Source organism: Falco naumanni, chromosome 8 (assembly GCF_017639655.2).
Source record: "Falco naumanni isolate bFalNau1 chromosome 8, bFalNau1.pat, whole genome shotgun sequence".
NCBI classification, from domain to species: domain Eukaryota; kingdom Metazoa; phylum Chordata; class Aves; order Falconiformes; family Falconidae; genus Falco; species Falco naumanni.
Genome location: NC_054061.1, coordinates 32,942,674 through 32,960,853, shown reverse-complemented (window position 1 = coordinate 32,960,853; position 18,180 = coordinate 32,942,674). Strand labels below are relative to the sequence as shown.

The 18,180-nt window shown below is 36.2% G+C and overlaps 1 protein-coding gene across 2 annotated transcripts in view; it reads right to left on the bottom strand.

The window, feature by feature from the left end:
• Positions 1–320: 320 nt before the first annotated feature.
• Positions 321–18,180, bottom strand: part of ZNF148 (zinc finger protein 148) — a 35,174-nt gene continuing 17,314 nt past the window's right edge. The window contains exons 2-7 of one of the 2 annotated variants that reach the window (XM_040604958.1): positions 14,449–14,794; positions 13,109–13,234; positions 9,930–10,053; positions 9,192–9,275; positions 3,195–3,313; positions 321–2,875 (exon numbers count right to left, since the gene is read on the bottom strand). In XM_040604958.1, the coding sequence (XP_040460892.1) occupies positions 1,283–2,875; positions 3,195–3,313; positions 9,192–9,275; positions 9,930–10,053; positions 13,109–13,234; positions 14,449–14,778 (2,376 nt within the window). In that variant the 5' untranslated portion in view covers positions 14,779–14,794 and the 3' untranslated portion in view covers positions 321–1,282. The remainder of the gene's footprint in view (positions 2,876–3,194; positions 3,314–9,191; positions 9,276–9,929; positions 10,054–13,108; positions 13,235–14,448; positions 14,795–18,180) is intronic. The other variant, XM_040604959.1, reaches the window with a different exon arrangement.

Genomic DNA, 18,180 nt, shown 5'->3' with positions numbered 1-18,180 from the left:
GTAGTTTATTCATACTGTGAAATGCAACGAAAACTGATCACTCTCCTATGCTGGAAAAAGAAATCCTGCTCACTAGCATTATTCAGCTGTTTTGGTTGGTAAAATTGTAATGACTTTCACTAAGCAAACGCTAAAAAGATAGGGAATTTGAATGCCCACTTCTTCAGCTTTCAGGGATACTTCAATAAATTTAATGATCAGAATTGTCAAAATTCAAGACAGAGAATTAAAACAGTTTTTACAGAAGCTAAGAATACCCAATCTCGAGTATATTGAAAATAATTATTGGAGCTGTATGAGATGAAAATGATGCAACCATATCAAACCTAAAAATGTTTTTATTTTTGCAAAATCAAAAACTATCAAGTTGACTAAGTGCTCTGTGTTAACCATTATGAGTATGTATTTAAATCTTGGAATACAGAGTTTGTGTAAGCATTATGCAATTGGGAATGTCATCTACAGAGTACTTTAACTAAAACTTCAAAATCTTGTTATCTGCGTATGAAAAAGTCATTAAAAAGTTACATCTAGATTCAGCTGTACAAAGAAATACACATTACTTCAGGAATGAAGTAAAGGCTTTAGCAGTTAGGCATTTTGCTTTAAAAAGTGTTTAAAGTATTTTAAATTAATTAGACTTTTAAATAGCAGAGTTAGTCTATCAGCATTCATTTTTCCTCCAAACACAACCCAAGGTAATGCAAAGCAGAAATAAAGGGCAAATGGTCTAAAATTATTTTTGAGAGAAATGGAAGAAGGATTATTTTCCTAGAAAATGCCATCTTTTAAAGCCATATTTGCTTGACTCGGAAACTTGCTATTCTGTGTGTTATTCTGTGATACATGTTGATTCCCTGCTGAAGAGCAATGACTATCCTGACAAGCTTAGAAATGACAATATGAATAGTATCAGACAATAAACTGCCCTTCCAAAGCATAACGGAAACCAGTAAGGAAACAATCATGGGGGGAAGTTTTACCTGGGGATTTTGTTTATTTTCAATTTCATAGAAGGTAAAATATTTTCTGGATTCAAACAAGTGAATAATAAACTGCCTTTGATAGGGGCACCAACACCAGGCAGTTCAATGACTGGTGACTAACCAGAAAAAAAAAGGAAAAAAAAGGAAAAAAAGAAGCAGTTATTGGTCTTGCTAATATCAGCTTACTTTTGTTTTAACATAGCACTCTTAAAAGCTGTACAGAACTCCATCTTACACAGAGCAACCCTCTTTTGACAAATGTGTTCTAAAGTGCCAGTATTATTTACAAAGATTTCTTAGCCAAAAGTCTGGCCTGTTGTGGCATCTGGTGAAGAAGTCATCCCAGCTCTGCTATCATTTACATTCACCAAGGGAAATTCTGGGAAATCAGCACTTGTCCCTGGTCCCCGAAGGTTCACCTGTCCATTGGCAGTGCTAAACTGAGATGATATTCCAGCTCTTGCCCCATGGTACTGAGCTCTAAAGGGTTGCTCAAAGGAGCTAATTTGATATGCTTGGTGAACAGGCTGTGCCTCTGCTTTCTTCTGAGAAGTTACTTGATCCAAGAAGTCCTGTGTAGAGGAGGAAGAAGAATGATTTGCCTCATCACCTGAAAAGGGAAAAGGGTGCTGCGAATCACCAACCATTAGTCCAAAATGAGACTTGTCTGGAGTTGTTCTTAATGGAGAGTTCATTCCCGATCGAAAGCTATTGACTGGTATAGACGTGTAGACCTTCTCCATGGAAGGAAATGCTGGCTGGGTTGTAAGAGTCTGGTTATCAGTCACAAAATTAAGGCTCGGGTTGTTCAAATAGGCATCATTTTGGCTAGTTCTGTCCAAAGCTTGTTGTAAAAACTTTGAATATTCTTGTAACATACTAGCTTTATCTGATGAGGAAGCTTGAGAGCTTGTTCCAACTGTCTCAGATTGAGTGACCTCAGATACTTCCGAAGAATTGATTGATATGCTAGAGGTCACCTCAGTGTCAGCCACACTGAAAGATATCTCATGTTGTCCATTAGCCTTGTGTGAATAATGATCTAACAGAGTTTGCAGTACCTCATCTGGAATGACATTTTTGTCATGGTTACCTTTAATTTCAACATTCAGTGCCTGTGTGTCTAATATTGAGGCTGTAGCAGTTTCATCAATGACGCTGGCCACAGCTGCCTGTGTTACTGAAGGCTGAGATGCTATGGTACTTACATTCAAGGCATATTCTCTACTATTATTACTAGCTGCTTGTAGATACCTCTTTTTCTTTAAAAACTGCATTGCATCATCATAATTAGTGCTGCTGTGTACAGGTTTACTGGGCCCTTCCTGTAATGTGTCAACTTGATCAATGTCAGCATTACCTTCAGAGTCCAGTAAACTTTGCTTATCCACAAGATCAAAGGCATACTTTGAAACTTTGTTGTCTTCATATGTAGATAAAGGTGAAATGGTTTGACTTGGCTCAAGTGGCTGTTTCAGACTCCTCTTGCTGTTAACTTTTTTGAGAACGAGCTTAGGTGGGTGTATTTCTCCAGAATTTGCTGCTTCTAAGTGCGTTCCACTGACCGAAGAATGTGGCATCTCAACAGCATATTCCGCTACCATATATTCATCTTTTACTTTAGTACTAGAAGAGTACAAAGGCAAATAGTCATTTTTGTCCTTCTTCTGTTCCAATTTATCTGTACTTTCCTTATCCCCAGATTTTGTTTTCTCCGTTTTCTGCCTTTTCTTCTTTGGCAAGGAGCTGTCTTTCATAGGTGTAGGGAAACCAGAATCTTCTTCTGATGGCAAAAAGCCAACTTTGGTGGCACCTCTGTTCGGTTTCTTGTCACGGTTCTCATGGCACATACGTTTATGTTTCAGCACACGATCAGTCCTGGAGAAAAACTGCAAAAGATTTTTTTCACTATTATTACTGTTGAAAAATAAATATATTCTTACAAATTTACCTGACAATTCGTCCACTTTACTGATTTCTAATGAAGTGTGAAACAACAGTATATAATCAATAAAATCAAGCACAGACAGTTGTGACTCTGCTCCACCTGTGCATCAAGACCGCCCACCTTAACAGAAAAAACAGTTGTTACACATTTATTTGTACGCACATGACTACAACAACTGGAGAAAGTCCCATCTGTACTACTTAAGAATTGACCGGTGTTCTGTCTTTCAACTGCAAAAAGATTTCTCTAAGTCATCTCACCTGCAAACAATATTCGCACTGGTAAGGCTTCTCTCCACTGTGAGTTCTTTTGTGCCTTTCCATGTGATACTTCTGAATAAACCTCATACCACATTCATCACAACGAAATGGCTTTTCACCTGATAAAAAAGCACACAACAATGTTAATCTAAAAAAATAAATCTATATTCTACCATACAATCACCAGGTCAAATACTACATTCTTTATTAGAAGTAATAAAGAAGAGGACTTTGTCTGTTGCTATTGAAAAACAACACAGGGCTTGCTCACACTTTGTCATTTTCCCAGTAGTTGGTAGCTGATGCCTCAAAATGATTTTAAGCTTTTACACTAAAAAAACCCCAAACTTTAAAACTAAATTCTTACTCCCTCTTTCTAATGTAGATTCAGATATCTGTCTTAAACCTAACAAATGAAGAACTGCAAAGATATCCTCCCCAAACTGCTGCTACACAATATTTTTTTAGGGCAGACGATTGTATAAAAATACCTCAGTTCTCTGACCAGCTCATTAACTCAAACTCATCCCTTCTAGATGAGAATTAAGCATTTCCAAGCTTTTAATTTAACATTTTTGCAAAGTGTTCTGTATTTTCCAGATTTTTTTCCTTATCCGGATGTACAATTGAAATAACTGTTTGAAAAAAATCCTACTATTTTGGTTAGAACTCAAATTTATTTATTTATAAATTAATTAATTTAACAATATTTTATTTTAAAAATTAAGCTGAAAACAAGAAACCTCTGTAGCTGAACAGGCATTTGCATACTTACAGGTTTTTCTGTTTGGTTGTTTTGTTTGGTTCATTTTGGGGGTTTTGTTTTGGGTTTTTTTGCTTTTTGGGTTTTTTTTTTTTACTTTCATAAAATATTTGCTCAGACAACATTCATTGCCCTGAGTTCATCTTCACTTCTCCCCTTATTTTTCCTCACAAAGAAGCCCTGCAATGATCCTTTCAGAACACAAACTAACTCTATTTTTATTGCTTTTAACTTTTGCCTTGCATTTTCCCTCTGATATTTTTATTTCCTAGGTTTCTCTGACAAAACCTAACAATCCCAAGTGCACTGAAAGTTAGTTTTTGCTTTTACAGAAGTTCACTGTTATTTAATAGAACTCACCCTGAACAACAGTAATCTTTCCTCTTAATATTTACTGTGAAATCTTTTGAACTGACATAGAGATCAGGGATTGTCTTGGCAGCATCTGTCAACATCCTCTTTGTTCTGGATACTATACTATACTGCACTGATTCTGTGGATATAAACCTCTCTTTTGTTTTCAGAAATACGCAGACTGTTTCTATTTTTCTGAGGTAGTTTTAGTCTTAAAAATTGTTTCAGTAGCTGATTTTATTAAATTGTTACTAATAATTAATTATTGAAATGTTAATACATTTTATTTTCCATTTAGAACAGATACTTAACCACATCCTTCTGCAAATGGAAATACAGTACCTTAAAATAAGATGCCAGTACTTATACAAACTAGAATGAGAAATATCTATATCAGTCACACATTTGCTCCTAGTCAGATCATTAACACTCAGGAGTTTCAACTTTCCTAATTCCAAGCAATTTCTAAATCTCTGTCTTTGTAAGCCTACACCCTATTGCCAATTATTAATTCTTACCTCTCCACATAGCTTCTCAGCCAATCCCTTTCTTGGATGAAATTTTTCCAATTTATTCTCTCCTAAATCAAATTATCTCCTCTCCTAATATCTCTCTGCTTCCATCAGTTCTTTTTCTACAGGCTCACAACCTCAGCAACCTAACTCTTCTTTCACATTTAGCCAGAGACTAACTTTTACCATTTCTCGCTTATTAATAACCACCATAAAATGTTTCTTTTTTTATAAATTATAACACCTATCATATAATCCTCTCCAGCACTGTGTATAAGCAAATCCTCCTCTCTGGCCTATTTCCTAACTTTCAAACTCCATTTTCATTCTTCATGTTACCTTTATTCTTTAGGTACCCTTACTACTATGGTGTTTTACTCACACCAAGCCTGTTGAGACCTTCTGAATCAAATTTCAATCCCTGTCTTCACTTTTAAGGAAGATGAGTCAAGACATTTAGGTTCCATTGTTCTTGTTTAATACACAGGAACTCTTCCATTCCTTAATCCTTGCTACTTACTATTTTCCTTTGCTCCACTATTCTACTTCGTGTTTCTTTTAAACTGCCCCTTCGAACAACTCTCGTTACATTGTCTGGAAGTTTGCTTTCACACTATCTTAGATTTTTGTTTTAGAGAAAGAGGCAGCTGTTTTGGACGAAAACTATCCTGAGCCTTGCAGAAGTCACAGAAGCAAGACAGCTCAGTGTTATCCTAGCTTTGAAAAGCCCTCTAAGGAGCTACCCCGCTATCCCAGGAAATGCAAAACACTTCTCTAATACACTTACCTTCAGCCTTATTTCTATATTTCTATATTCTATTTCTATAAAAAAATGGTCACAGAGCTCCTTAATGTTTGTCTACTCAAGCTGCCTATTTGCTGGCAGAAAACTCTCCCAGCTACCTAATTCCCACTTCAAGGCTTAAATAGGGCCAAACATGTTCTGAGGTTTTTCACTGTAGAGTATTACCACCAGTGGCTATTTTGGAGACTTTGAGAGTATATACAAAGGCAATGCTGGCCATGCCTCAACAGGAAACAAAGTCTGGGGACATTGCCATCGAATTACTCAGTACAAGACAGAAAAACAATATTTTTCAGTAGTATTCCAAAACACTCTGGAAGTAAGCTTAAGAAACACTTTGTGAAACTGATACCACACTTAATTTTTGCTTTAGGCTTCATAAGGAAGGTAATGTTAGAAAAAGATTAAAAATCACTATGAAGATATACTTCCTATAATAATAACTTCCTAGAAACCTGGAACTTCACATGCCTTTTGCAATTTTGTTGTACTTTTCAAACAGGATTTATTGCAAATGGAGGAGATCATTAATAGCAACCTTTTGCTAAGGTAGGGAGAATCCAGGACATACTTTTCTGAAATGTGTTGTTGAGTGGGAAAGAATCAGATGTAGGTAAAAAAAAAGCCAAAGTAAAATAATGCATATAATTATTGCATTGTATTTTAAAAGAAAACAGCCTGTGTTTTGTTTCTATGTTGGAAATTTATTAAAACTGAGCAACAGAACTATTTATAAAGTGTAGTACAAATACTGTGTGTATGAAGGCTGTAACAACTATAAACCTCCAGGCATTTTAAGATCTAAACAGACAAAATACAAATTATAAAATATCAAAGAAGGCAATAAAAAAGCAGCGTGTCTGAATAAGAAGGTGCTTAAATTGTTAGCTCCAATGTTGCTTTATTTTTTTTCAAATGTAATCTCATTTTTTGTGTTTAAAATGGAAAGTAGGGTGCGTTACTGAATTAGGACACATGACACATGAATGCATGAGCAGGTAAGCTGTATAGAAACAACTCTAAGCAAAAAGAAAGCAGACATATTTGAATAAAAAAAAATCTTCATGAGTCTCAAACTCGAAAGATGAAAATATTGTGTATGAATTACTCTTCCCTCTCTTAAACTGAAATGGCGATTTTCTGTCATTAGTGAGAAGTTTAGCAGCAGGGTTCTAGCACTGCTGCCCTCCTCTAAGTACAATTATTTCTAGTAAGTGAATTTTGCATTAATGCAATGTCTGCTTTTAGATGCAACTATTTAATTATTTACACAGAATAAGGCTGTTCATTGATTGCTTCCTAACTCCCTCATAACATTTCATTTGAAGGAGTGGTTCAGAGTACTGAATTCAAATCACACTGGAACTAGCTGGAGCATCTGTAAATTCAAGGCTTCTAACAGGCATAAAATAGGGCTTCTAAGTGTTACCACTGTCTTCAATTGACTTAAACTGGAAAATTTGATAAACATCTTTAAAAGAGGAAGAAACATCCTGTTCTTCATCAGTGTTTTCAACACTGTACAAAAGCTGGTGCTAAAAGTGGTTATTCAGAGAAATAAAAACGCAAAATAAAAAGAAAAAATATAGTGTTGAATTTATAAGGAATATTTCTTAGAAGAGTATGAATAATACAAAGAGCTCTCCTTTACTTCCATTAAAGTGAAACACAGACTCAGTGCTCATCTTCTGGTGAGAGAATCAAGCTGAAATTTCAGCTTTTCTCCATGGGTTCAGTTATGCAGTCCTGAACAACAGAGTAATGCTACACAAACAGCTAAGGCCCAGGGGTGAATATTGTCATATAGAAGTGAAAGCACAGACAAGTATGTAGAATTAGCTACACTATAGCTGGGCAAAGCCAAAAATTAAGCACCAGTCAATCACTTGCTAACTAAATGGGACTTCAAAAAAGCTTCTTCCACTCCTGGAAGCTGGTTCTTCCATGTTTTCACCTAACCATCTACTAGTTGTCACCTAGGAAAACACCCATAATTCAACAACACAAGCACCATCTTCAATTTTCTGAAAAACAATAAAGCTATACCTCAGGATGCTGAGGAAAGGAGGAGAACATAGTTATCTAAAAAAGTCAGATAAAAATATGGTTAATTTTGTTACATGGCAACTTTTTCTCTGCTAAACAAACAGTGTATGTAAGAGCTGACAAAAAAAACCCTGCAGCCCCCCTCCAAAGCTTACAATGAACACAGAACTCTCACTAGAGCTAGAAGTTGAATTTAAAAGGATAATAAAATCTATTTATAACATATTTTCAGTTAAGTGTTAATTAACTATATTGCCCAGATTCTGATTTTCAAAGCCACGTACAGGGAATAATCCTCATTTAAAAAAAAATAATAATCTGAAAAATGTGAAGACTGCACTTAAATTTTTATCTTTGGTGGGGGGACAGATAGATGGAAGAGAATGAATGAGCATTCTTTTCAAGAATAGTATCTACGCAAAGTGGAGGCAGCATGGTTCATCAATTCAGAGCCAGAGGAAAGACTAGGAGCAGAACAAAGACACTGGACAGAAGAATGGAGAACTCTTCTGTGGCTGACTGGCTGAAGGGAACCTACTTAGTCTGGACTCAACGGCAACCTAGGATACAAAAATCCCATAACAACAGGGCACTTGTGCATGTAACTCCCTGTACACTGCTCTGAAAATTCATTTTGCAGAGTTTTTTCTCCCTCTCAACTCTTACACATGCACACACTGCACTGCATGTTAGTAGCTTTCATATCCATTTAAATGCTACAGCCAAGAAACACTGTGCACATTCACCAGCTCTGCTTTTCTGAAAAGGAGGCTGAGAAATTGGCATCTAGTCCAAAGGGACCATATTACAAAATATTTAAAGAGGGACTGAAAGGCCATGCACCAAAATGCCAAAAACCCAATGAAGCCAAACCTGTTAAAGAATGTGGTTTTGTGCGGTGCAAGAAGATTAAAAAAATAAACATGTATAAATTTTAACTCCCTTTGGCTTAAAACTTTGGGCCTTATTTGACCTATATTGCATATTTTTAAACTGAGGCTCTTATTTTTAGAACAGTACTGAATTAAACTTTTCAAAAAAAAAAAAAAGTGAAAGTGAAGCTGATGCTGATACTAATTCCTTTGGGGTTAGGCATTTTGGCCATTTTAGTCCTGGCACTTTTCCATCAAATTCCAAAATAAATAAATAGATAAATAAATCTACTGAAGTGTAATCTGGAAGTCCCCGTTGTCTGAATTAACTTCATACAACAAAAGATAGAACTGTTCAATAAACCTTGACTTTTACGAATGCACAAAGTTCAGGATTTGCTACTCTGGGGTTATTTATAGCATACTACTTTCAGATTTGCTTACTAGAGTTTACACTCACTTTACAGCTGAAGAAAAGTGGAGCAAGTTGAAAGCACAAAACTAATTTAAAGTTTTATAACATCTATTAAGTCAAAACAAACTACAACAGGGTTTTAGGCTGCATACTTATTACCAGAAATCTTGCCTGAGTGGGGAAACAGTTTTTAAGCACGCCAGTAAAGATACTCAAGGCACTATACTCACCAGTATGAATCTTCTCATGCCTCTGTAGCAGGTACTTCTGTATGAAACGCATGTCGCACTGACTGCACTGAAATGGTTTTTCACCTTGAACAATATAATTCCACATCCATAAGTTAATAACTACACACTTGTTTCTGGTAACTACTTTTGAGGAATATTAAAATGTCTATCAAAAAAACAGCATCTGAGCGAATTCCAAAAACTCTAATACCAAAAAACATTAGCCTTACTAAGTATATGAACTGCAAAATTCTTTCCATGATCCTAAGAGTCACATTAAGTCTAGCACAAAGAGTGATCTGAAATGGCTGTAATTTCCTCATGAACAAGATCAATCATGATGCTGGCATAAGACTGCATTCAGGATACTGGCAAGCTATTATAATGGTAAGTACCTTTATCACTTCTCCGAACCAGAGAGATACCTCATCAGGCAAATGAGCAGCCGGAGCAGGTTTTACAAAGGGGTCAATTTTGGCACTTAGGCTACAAGTCAACCCATTACTTTCTGATAAAGAAAGAAAAGAAACCTTGTAAACAGGTCTTCAGTTTATTAAACATATGTTGATTATTTCTTTTTGGTATTCTTTTGACACTTTGGTGCATGGAATCTCTAAACTTAGATGCCAAGTTAGCTACACTCTTAAAACTGAAATTCGCATAGAGCTGAAAACATTTTTAACATAAGTAAACAACTCTTTACACAGTAGAAAAGACAAATTTGAAGTCAAGCAGTACCTGTATGAATGAAGACATGTCTCTGTAAATGGTAGTTGGTTCTAAAGGCAGCATTGCAATGCTCACAAACATGAGATTTGTGGGTTTTCAGACCAAGTGATCCATCCTCATTTATTGTAAGGATCTATTTTAAAAAGAGTAAGATTTGTTCTCACACTACCCTCTAAAGATGTCTTATTAACTACAAAAAAAAAAAACATTAATTTTTTTGATGCAGAAAATTTAAATATTTCAGGTAAAACAATGCTAATTTCTACAAAGCTATGTGTTAGGCTTTTAGTATACATTTCCAGCTGCAGACCAATCCAACTTTTGTCTCCTTGTGTATTAAGAGATATTTCAACAGGACAAAGACAAAAGCAGCTCATGGAAAACCAGCTCAGAGCTCCCCTATTCACAGCTGAGTCACTTTACACGCTACTGTTTACTTTGTCTGTCTGTTGGAGAGGATGCAAAGTAATCAAACCACCTCTGGGCACTGAACCATGGATAATCGTATTTTAAAGCAAAAATGAAAAGTTATAATCTTTTTTCAAATCACAATTGTAAATGTTTGCTAAAAGGCATTAAAACTTATCCAGGATAGTCATACAAATTCTCTACATCTACACAGTAACAATTGTCTCAGAGGCAAAATTGTACTTTAAAACCAAAACCCCAAAGCCAAACAACCAAGCAAATACTATTATTTTTCTCCCCTTTCAGGATTTTTACTCAATAAAGTATTGCTCACTCAATACACATATTAGAGCATCACCTTCACAAATTCAACTTGCCATACTTGCTTTGCTGTCAAACAAGACTGCTATTTTCATATAAAGTTGAAAAAACTTAAATGAAAAAAAATTGCACCATATCTAACTTATTCAATAAAGCTCGTAACATGTTTTCTCTAAAAAAAGAAAAAAAAACCAAACCCCAAACTCTGTACTACCTCTGGCAAAAGAATAAGAAAACCAGTAAACAAATTACATTTCCAAAACTCTTAATTAACTGGAAACAGAACTATAAAGAAGAGCTTAAGTAACCTTAAATAAAACATTTAGTCCCTTGTTATTAACCAAAAAAAAAAGTCTGCTGGGGAAACACATCTGCAGTTTGATTAGCTATGATGTTTTAGGTTTTATGATAATGACAGTGATGAGAAAGAGAGAGTCAATAACTGAAATAGTATCTCTGCAATAATAGCAAATACTGTAGGATCTACTTAAACAATTTTTAAGTCTACTGCATCAAAACTCGGCAAGAGTGAAAGTCTCAAACTAACAAATTCTTGTGCATTCACTCTGAAGGACAAGCACATTCATACGATTGTAAGATTGGTATGTTACAGCTCCAGTAAGTCACAGATAGAGACAACTATAAAAACTCTGTTCTGTAACAACATACAGCTAACGAAACACTGACTGGTTATTTAAAATAAATTTAAATACATGTTATGAAATGCTTTCCATATATTGTATTGAAATTTTAAGATAACTGTGCAGAAAATACGCTTAATTTCATGGTTATCCTAAACCTGAGCTCTTCTATTGCATCCATTCATTATACTATCTCTTAAATGAAGAAAGTTAACTTTGTCAGTGCAGTTTGCCTAATAAAAGCAACAAAAAAGCTTGTGCGTGTGTGCATGTGTGTGCATGCATGTGTGTACACGTGTGCAAATGTGTCTGTGTGCATGGAAGAGGGAAAAGCAGACAGGATTCATAAAAGCTAATGACTTTTTATTTATAAGATGACTATATTAATATAAAATATAATTCAAAACGTTTCAGGATGTTAATTGACTTCCATTTGTAAAAGTCCCAGCTGCTGTTTGGATGGAAAATCAACCCCATTACTCTGGGAATACTAACTTAAACTGCAGTAGACTCTCACCTACATCAGTCCTTCAGCTTCTTTCTGCCTTTTTACTCTGACAAGTTGGAAAAAAAGGGAAGAGAGACTGAAAAACAACCTGTTTAATGATTCTCCTATCTTTTCTCCATCTTTTGTCATCTCAAAAGACTAACACTGACAGACTGGGAGATAAAAAGGAAGCATGCAAGTACATGTCTGTAGGAAGAGGGACACACGCCTCTCCTACCTTGCCATGTTTCCATGGAAGTGATCTGTGGATGTACTCAACCTAGACCTCCTTTTTCTATCAAAGGGAGAAGTATCTTGATGCATAGGATTTGGAACTTGCTTCCACACCCAATCTGAAACAATTTCTCAACTTTCCAAGAATACTACAAGTGCAAACTAATTTGGCAGTGCTTTGAGGAGGACAGAGGGCTCCCACTCCCAGGCCAACAAAAAGGAGGTTTGGGAGTTTTTCTTGGTGTTAGGGTGAGTTTTTCCTTCAATTAAATCAACCCATAGGCTGGGGGTTGATTTCAGAGTAAGTTTATTTTAATGCTGCTATGGGATAATATGTAACTGATTTTTGCCTATCAGAGCAGCCTGTATATGTTCTATTTTAAGTCTGAAGATTAATACTGATTTGGGGAATTACTAGAAGATATAACACTGCTGCCTCATGAGGTGAAATGATTCTGGTTTTATCTGAAGTGTGTCTCAATAGAAGAAAATTGTTTTCAGACATACAGGGATACATACTCTTCATGAATGGATCTACAAAACAAATTTTGAAGTAACAAACCAGCAGCTATGGTAAGAATCTTTTGATATAAAGAAATACATATATGAAGATGATTGTGATCACAGGAATATTCCCTACCAGTAAATTATTTTATATATATTAGTAAACTTTTTAGAATTTTCAAAACTACCATTTTAGATTTCTTTTTAAAAACTTTTCACTACTATGCATGAAGCATACGAAATTATCAGGCTCACAGAAAAGCACAGCTATTATTAGATAGATACAGAGTAATGATTTATAAATTGTCTACAAAGCTACTGACTCATAATTTAAAAAAAAATATTTGGAGAGAGAACTGCCTGGAAAGACAGATGTTAAAATATATCAAGGGTTCATGTTGCTAAAAAGAGTTCAAAGAAAAACACTGTTATATCAGGTTTTGTTTTGGGTCTCTGGTGAACTTCAGAACTGCATCTTTACTGAGCAAACAAACAATTTCCAGCCTAACTACTTCAAATGCTAATGAAATTAGTCATAGTCAACCAAATCTTCAGGTTCTTTTAATCTTGGTTTTGCCAAATCAATGTCTTACTTTTGCTGGTGAACGCTGTTTTCTTTTCTTCTTTTTCTGCAAATCTACTGGCTCTCGTATTTGTTTTTTGTCTCGTTTCTGTTGTTCAGATGCATCAGTAAAGGTAATTTCTTGCTTTACACTGATCTGTTAAGATACCAAGTGCCAGTTTCAGGTAAGGTTCTCACTACAGAAAAGCAATTTTTCAATTTTAGAAGATGACAAACTGCTGAAACAGAAAACCTTTTTCTAAGGGAATTATCTTGTGGCTTCATTCTTTCAGAAATTTAAGTGAAAGGAATAATAAGTATCTCAAATAGAAAGGGCATAGTTAATTTCTACAGTGACATTTTGATGTATCCTTTCATTCATCTCCCAAGGTCTTTTTTCCTCCTGACCTGTGGTGATTTTGAGATCAGTTCTTATATTAAAATCACTTCCATCTGTAAAAACATTCAGTTGTTCATACCTATTTTACTTTAGTCCATATTGTTGTCAATGCAAGATTTAACGGAATAGTTTATTATATATTTAAGACAGAAGTATTTTTTAAGAAAAAAAGAACAGTACTAATGAAGTTTTTGGAAAAAAAAAATCTTGATCTAATGTAAACTTTAATAAAAAGCATGATGCTATCACATTTTTTCTGTCACCTGAACCACCTGATCTACAGCTAACAAGAGTAGTGTTTTAACAGTGCTACCTTTCTGAAGACTATTCTTCGTGTATAAGGCTATCTACTTATTAAGTCCTGGCAATTATCCTTTATGTTTGAAGGGTAACAGTGATGATGTGCTGCATTACAGACATACTCTCTGTTTTCAAAAGGAAGTCATCTATATTCTCTCTGGGAAAGCTGAGGTACACCTTCTATTAGATATCGAGGAGGGGCATATTTATGGTCATGTATGAAGTGTCACAGTCCAACCTGCAGTGTGAATGCAATTGCTAAGCGTCCACATACTTTGAAAACATACAAGATGCTTCTTGTAGCAAAAGAAACTAAACAGTACTACGAACAGCATAAACAGTATGCACCTTTTCATAACGCTATTTATTCTGGTTTGTAGTTACCCTTGAACATTAAATATATTTAAATGAGCACATTTTAACACATTAATTCTATGGTAAAAGCCTACTTATAAAATATTTATAAAACAGATACTTAAAGACTATACTTAATTGGCAAAATCTATCCACAGCCAGAGGCAAATGACATTTTCATAAATAGCATCCATTCATAAATATTTTGATAATCAAAATCCAAACAAGCAATTAATATATTCTTGCCAGAGTAGGATTAGACTACCAGATCAAGCTTCCTACTAATTTCTCCAATATTTCACAAAGAAATTGCTTACAGGGACATTAACAGCATACGGCAGCCCTTGAGGAAGTCTATCTTGCGTATCCATGTCATCATCATTTTTTACCGTCTCCTCATGGACCATAAGTTCATCATGTGAAATCATCTCTTGCTGTCGAAGTTCACTTTCCTGTAACACTTCATCTGTTGCAAGAATTTCTTGGTGCGCCATAGTCCGATCTTGAAGCACCGCCTCTTGCCGTTCTCCCGATACTCCAGACTGGTCAGATACTGCACCCAACCCTACCATAGCCCTGGATGACTGCATTTGGTCTATGCCACCACATTTAAGAAATAATCCTCCCAGCTTGTCTTCAATGTTCATTCTTAAGTGCAATAACCTACAAAAAAAGTTTTAATAGTAAACATCTACAATTGGTGCTCTTGCTTAAATTTTTTTTACTTAAAAACATTTTATAAGAACTCAATCAGTAGGTCAACATACACACATACACACCTAAAACTGATATCCAAATAAAAGCAAAACGTTGGATATCTTGCTTCAACATGAAAAGATTATCCTTTCATTTACATGCATGTGTACACAATTGAACACTTTCAAATAAAAAGTTTCAAATCCAAGTGCCTTCTGATCACTGGCAAAATTCTTGTCATTAAATGATAGCTAATTCCTCCTTCTCATTCCTTAGAAAATGTGTTGGGTTTTTTTCTGTGCGCCCTTTGCACTCTGTTCCTTTTTTCCATTTTGACCATCTTTTACAAACGCCTCTTTCATATTGGTCCTGTTCCTCATAATTCCTTGTCCTTTAAGTGCCCTTTCACTGCTGCTACCCCAAGGCATACTGTAGCTGCTGGAACATCTTAATATCCACAAGTGAGAGAAAACTGAGCTGCATCAAAAGATGCATGGCCAGCAGGCTAAGGGGGGTGATTTTGCCCCTCTACACCATTCTGGTGAGACCCCAGCTGGAGCACCATGCCCATCTCCAGAGTCCTCCGCACAGGAAAGACACAGATCTGTTGGAGCAGGTGCAGAGGAGGGCTACAAAAATTATCAGAAGGATGGAACACCTCCACTGTCAGGAAAGGCTGAGACAGTTGGGGTTGATCAGTCTGGAGAAGAGAAGGCTCCAGGGAGACCTTATTGTGGCCTTTCAATACTTAAAGGGAGCTTATAAAAAAGATGGGGACAAACTTTTCAGTAGGGCCTGCTGTAAAAAGACAAGTAGTAATGGCTTTAAACTAGAAGAGGGTAGATTCAAACTAGTTGTAAGGAAGAAATGTTTTACAGTGAGGGTGGTGAAACACTGGCACGGGCTGCCCAGAGAGATGGTAGATGCCCCATCCCTGGGAACATTCAAGGTCAGGTTGGATGGGGCTCTGAGCAACCAGATGCAGTTGAAGGTGTCCCTGCACATTGCAGGGGGGGTTGGACTAGATGGCCTTTAAAGGTCCCTGCTAGCTCAATCTATTCTATGATTCTGCGAAAATGCAACTTTCTGGCTAAAGGTATATGCCAAATAAAGGCTATAGAGTGGTCAAATCTGGTTGTAAAAACATATTCACTTTCACATCCACTAAGCCAGAGCATTAATCAGGAAATATGAATTCAAGTCAATGTAATGGTATTGCTATTCATGACTGATGGTACACAGACAGATATAAAATAATATTTCAAAAAGTGTCATAACATTATTGTTTTTTAACATAGGGTAGCAGGCTTTTGTGAAGCTGGAAGTGGCAGTATCTTACTCTACTTATTACTATACATGCAAGACAGCCCTAAGACAACTCTTCCCCTTGGTGTCATCCAGTCACAGCAGTCAGCCTCCTTCACCCTATTCCCCCAGCCCATACCTCCTACCCATTCCACAGTGCTCTGGTCTACTCCTTCAGACACACAGCGACATCCTTCCTTCAACCCCTTCCTTCCCGCAGCTGGAGGGCAAAGGCTATACAAAGGCTACAGCAGACACAGGGGTGGGAGCAGCAGCAGAGTCAGACAATACACTGCAGGCTTAGTCAAAGCACAACAAAGGTATCTTGGGGGGCATTACGATAACATCAGCATCTTTGATTTTGATGCATCAGAATTATGATATAGATGGGATGTTGGTATTTTGCTAGTCACCAGCTTCAAATTCCGTCCCCTTACGAATGCAGCATGGTGAAAGGATCCATCTCCACTCAAGTTTTAAGTCAGAGGCTATGCTGCTTTCCCTGCAGTTCTCAATGACAACTCCTAACCAAAGAAATCAAGTCTCTCTGCCTAGAATTGGCAGGGCCATCACCCTGCAGAACTGCAGCACTACAACCCCCTGCCAGTTCAACAGTCTGTCAACACGCAAGAAGACTGGATCAAAGAAATATACATGAAATGCTTACATTTCAGTTTTCCATTTGATCCATTTGCTCACTTTCCAAATTATTTTCTCCACCAGGAAAAGCTGAAAATTCTCAGTGTACCTTAAACATTTGTGAAGATTTGTTTACAGCAAACTACACTGAGTTTACAAAATAAACAGCGGTCTTTCTTCAGGTGATATCCTAGACTACTTGGTCAGAATGCAAGCCACTAGCAGAAGCAGCTGAAAAAGACCTCCTACATTATACTTTGTTTCAAATACTACTATTCATTCTTAACCTTCTGGAAGTAAAATTCACTCAATTTCTTAAAAACAAACAAAGAAACAAACCAACCCACCACACACCTCAACAAATAAATAAATAAAAAAAGCCCATTAACACCTCATTTTAGCAACTAGGGAGTGAAAGAATATTCGTCCCAATTCTCTATCATGAGAGGTTCTAAATTTCTGAATACATCTTATAAAGGCTGACAGGATGGTCTGACTTCTGAGTTTCAAATATTTAAGAGGCATGCCAAAGAAAGAAGCTTTTCAGTCAATTAGGTATTTTTTTTTTTAGTAAGCCTTCCTCTGCTGGAAGTCAGGAGGACAGAGTCACCAAGCTAAATCTGCTTATATATGACAACGTCATCAAAAATTTTAATATTCTTCCTTCCTACGTAAGAAGCACATTCTAGGGACCAAAAAAGCCTGTGACAGGAGCAGAACACAGGAAAAATTACTGTTCAGAACATCTATGCTTGCAGTTTTCCCTTTCTCGTTCTTCTGCAATTCTAACATAAAGAAGGTTTAAATCTTAGTCCTAATTTTCACAGCATCTGTCTTCAAATATGAACAACAATTCCTTAATGCCTTGAGTAAGCTCAGGTAGTGCTAGGTGACAAGTTTATTCCCAAGTTAATCCACTTTATAATAAAAAAAATGAGATTCCACGCCTTCAACAGAAAACGCACGTCCAGTATGCCACACAGCCACCTGCAGACATTATATAATCTATGAAGTATTTTTTGGAGGTAACTGGGAAACCATACTGATAGTTTCTCAGCAATAACACAAACAAACAAACAAACAACCTGGCACAGTGCTAAGGTTGTTATTTTTTCCATCAATGCAGATCCCCCAGAGAGATCTTGCAACAACGTCCTAAAAGAAGAAAATGAGGATGAATTTATCATCTTATCTATGTGGAATATCCTGTGCCAAGTAAGAAATGTGAGAAGGAACTGAAGTTCTTAAGAATCTGTCTCACATGGCGCCATTATGTGATAAGAGATGGCGCAAAAGATCTAAGATTAAGACTGGTTTCTTAGGTTGGCGGGGCATTTTAAGTACGTAGCTTGAACGGCAGACTCCGAGGAAAACAAGCAGATATATTAATTTCAACCTTTATCCCAAGT